At 59.3% G+C, this 3,236-nt stretch overlaps 1 protein-coding gene across 1 annotated transcript in view; it reads right to left on the reverse strand.

The window, feature by feature from the left end:
• The window catches only part of LOC106723348 (zinc finger protein 436-like), an 11,867-nt gene extending 8,645 nt beyond the window's left edge, over positions 1 to 3,222 (reverse strand). Inside the window, exons 1-2 of the mRNA XM_025195597.1 lie at positions 2,124 to 3,222; positions 1,798 to 2,008 (exon numbers count right to left, since the gene is read on the reverse strand). Of these exons, the coding sequence (XP_025051382.1) occupies positions 1,798 to 2,008; positions 2,124 to 2,735 (823 nt within the window). The 5' untranslated portion in view covers positions 2,736 to 3,222. The remainder of the gene's footprint in view (positions 1 to 1,797; positions 2,009 to 2,123) is intronic.
• Between the last annotated feature and the right edge of the window lie 14 nt (positions 3,223 to 3,236).

A 3,236-nucleotide genomic window follows, 5' to 3' on the forward strand; every position in this document is an offset into this window, starting at 1 on the left:
GCTTGGTAATTCCTCAGCATCTGGTCCCGGTAAAGCCCCTTGTCTCCATCGTCCAGCAGCGCCCACTCCTCCCGGGTGAAGTACACGGCCACATCCTCAAAGGCGTCCCGGGGCTGCAGACACAAGTGCGCAGCCACCATTAATATTTCCTGCTCTAGCTGCTTCCAGCCCCCACACCCTATCAGGAATTACTCTGTCCTACAATATTTGCAAGCTTGGCTATGACAGGTAGGGGTGCAAAATTCCCCATTATTCAGCTGACGTGTGATGTGGACACAGCTGTGGACATAGGAGTTAGTGCATCTGCCTTAGCCCAACTCATCATATTCTCTCCGCTTGGTCCTCGGAGGAAGCCCAGGCAGCACTTTCAGAAGCAGAGACCTGGCTCTATGGACTGTGACCGTGCCTTTCAGTGCCAGCACCTCTGCCTGTGTGAACTTGGGAGTGAGCTCCTGATACGGCCAGTTTGGTGCTTTTGCAGCTTATCACCAGAGACGTGTCTCTCTTCAGGTCTCCCCAGTCCCCAAATTCTTCCCAGCACCCTCCATCCTCCTGGGCTTTGCTCCAGCTGCACTCCCACCCCCAAGTGCAGCCAGTGCCCAGCTCACCTCCATGCTCCCCCTCTGCTTGGAAGGCCTGTCCTGCCGCGGCCACACCTGGTCCAGCTCAAACGTTAGAGAGCCCCCTTTTCCCAGTCTCCCCGGGGAAGTCCTCTGCAGCTCCAGCTTTACAGGCCCTTCCTCGGGAGGCAGCTGGTCAGCTCTGGTCAGGGTCCCTGCACCTGCTGGGTGGGGGAAATATCCACAGGTTAGCCTGGGTGCTGCGGGCAGGAGGGAAGCCCTGCCATTCCCCTGTACTGGCCTGTGAATAAGGCAACCAGAGACTTGGGCGTGTGGAAGAGGGGGCGAGAAGGAGGATTCAAAGTCCCACCGCTCTTTCTAAAATAGACCTGCACAGGCAGGGAGCCGGAGATGAGCCACAAGAACTCTCTCCCAGGGCAGGGTGGCGATCACAATACCATGCAAGAGACTGCAGGGACATTGCTCCGCGAGGGATTTTGGTGCTGGGGCGGCATCCACATTTTAATGGGAGGGGAGGACAGGGCAGATTCAAGGTTCATCTTCTCCAGGGTGCGTGCAATGCTTGCAGGGGCGCTGGGAAAGCAAGGAAAAGTGCTCTGTTGGAGCAGTGACTGCATCAAAATGCTCTGGCAAAGAGATTTTCTCACTGCTGGATGGTGTCTCCTGCTGCTGGAAAGGGTAAAACCGCTGCTCTTTACCTGCTCCTGGGGAAAGGCCTCGTCTGGGGCACCGGCTTGAGGAGCTTTCATTTCCTGACAGCTCCCAGGTCTCCTTGGTTTTGGGGAAATCTGCAGCAGGACAGAAGCCTTGGGTTAGCTGTATGTGAACCAGCCAGATCTCACTGGGGAATCTCACTTCCCCCAACACCTGCACCAGTCCCTTGGCCCCAGAGAGCTCATGGGGGGCTTGAGAAAGGGGTGAGTGAACATCGATTGCTTGGAAATGAATCACATCATTGCTTGTGACCATGATAGAGCTACAAGGTCGAGCCAAGGTGAACCATCTTTCTAGCTGGTGCTGCATGCATACCTGCTCAGTGAGGCCCTCGCCCTGGGACAGCCCACCCGAGATCAGAGCTATGTCCCACCCCAGACACGTGGTTACACATAGGGGCGCCCTGTCGCAGGCAGGTGCAAGCATAAAAGCCTCTTCCCTGCAGGCAGGACAGCCACTCCGGCACCCAGACCCATGCTATCGCCTGCAGCTGGTATCTTACCCAACTCCTCATCGGGCAGGGGCTCTTCTTTTGGGATACAGAGAGGCTTGTCCTGAGGCCCTGGGATTTTCCTCTGCCCTGCCTCCTCCAGAAGCATGTCCGCAGGATGGGCCTTTGGCTGCTCCAGACAGCCATCAACAGGTTGCTGCAGTGCCCCAGTGGGCTGCGTCTTGACTGAAGACACCGCCTCGACCTTCACATTCACCGTGCCCTGGGGGCAGGATAAATAAGTCACTGGGGAGCTGAGAACTAGGAGAGATGGGGCGGGAGAGAACACCCCCCAGACACATGGAGATGCATCAATGATCAGGGTGAAATGCTCTCACCTGGATCTCCTTGTCCTCCACCTGCCCCAGCTGAAACCCCTCAGCCAGAGTCACGGCCTCGGCACAGGTCTGCACGCCGCGTTCCCACTCCCAGCTCTGCATCTCCCGGGGCAGGACGGCCAGGAACTGCTCCAGCACCACCAGCTCCAGCATCTGCTCCTTGCTGCGGTGCTGGGGCTCCAGCCAGCGCTGGCACAGCTCCCGCAGGCGGCTGCAAACGTCCCGCGGCCCCTCGGCCTCCTGGTATCGGAGGCCGCGGAAACGTTGACGCCACGTCTCTGGGTTGGGGAGGTCATCCCCCAGTGCCGGCTGTGGAGTCACCAAGGGCAGCTTAGCCTCAAAAGAGGTCTGCATGGCCTGCTTCACCTCCTGCCCCTGGATCTCATGCTGTTGGACCGGCTCATCTTTCAGCTGCTGCGTTACATGCTGCGGGGCTGACCGTCTCGGGGATGCCCCACCAGCCCCAGCCTGGATGACACGAGAGACTTTTCCTACTCCCTCCGCTCCTGCCTTGAGTCCTCCTGCATCCTGCTTCTCCATCTTCACCTCGGCCTGCACCAGCGCTGCCAAGGGAAAGTCCACAGCTGCCACGGGCTCCAGCTCAGCTGCCATTTTCTCCACCAGGAGAGACCCCGCAACAGCCTGGGACCTGGGCTCTTGCTCTCCCTCCACTCATGCACAGCCCCTGTCAGCAGCGTTCAGTCTCCGGGGCCATCTGCGGGAAAGGAGACAGCAGATTTCACTGTGTGATACAAGACCCAGGACCATGACCCATTGCCCCAGCCCTGATGTCCACCCAATTTCCCCTGCTCAGTTCAGCCTCAGGGTTGTCCTTGCTTCGCCTCCTGCCCCGATATGGGCTGCAGGGCCTGGGCTGGCTCCTCCGCACAGCTCCCTGCATCCTGATACCCTGCCCCAAGTCCTCTGCCAGGCATGGTGCCCAGCCTAGGCTGCTATGCCCAGCCCTCCAGCATCTCCCAACAGCCCCAGGCACTGGCAGAGCCTCCCCACCCACATGGCCCAGGCCCCCCTCTTGCATGTTCCCCACATTTCCACCACCCCCATGGTCCTTCAAGTGGCCCCACAACCCCTGACTCCCCTCCCCAACCCCAG

This window comes from Alligator sinensis, unplaced genomic scaffold (assembly GCF_000455745.1).
Source record: "Alligator sinensis unplaced genomic scaffold, ASM45574v1 scaffold2126_1, whole genome shotgun sequence".
NCBI classification, from domain to species: Eukaryota; Metazoa; Chordata; order Crocodylia; family Alligatoridae; genus Alligator; species Alligator sinensis.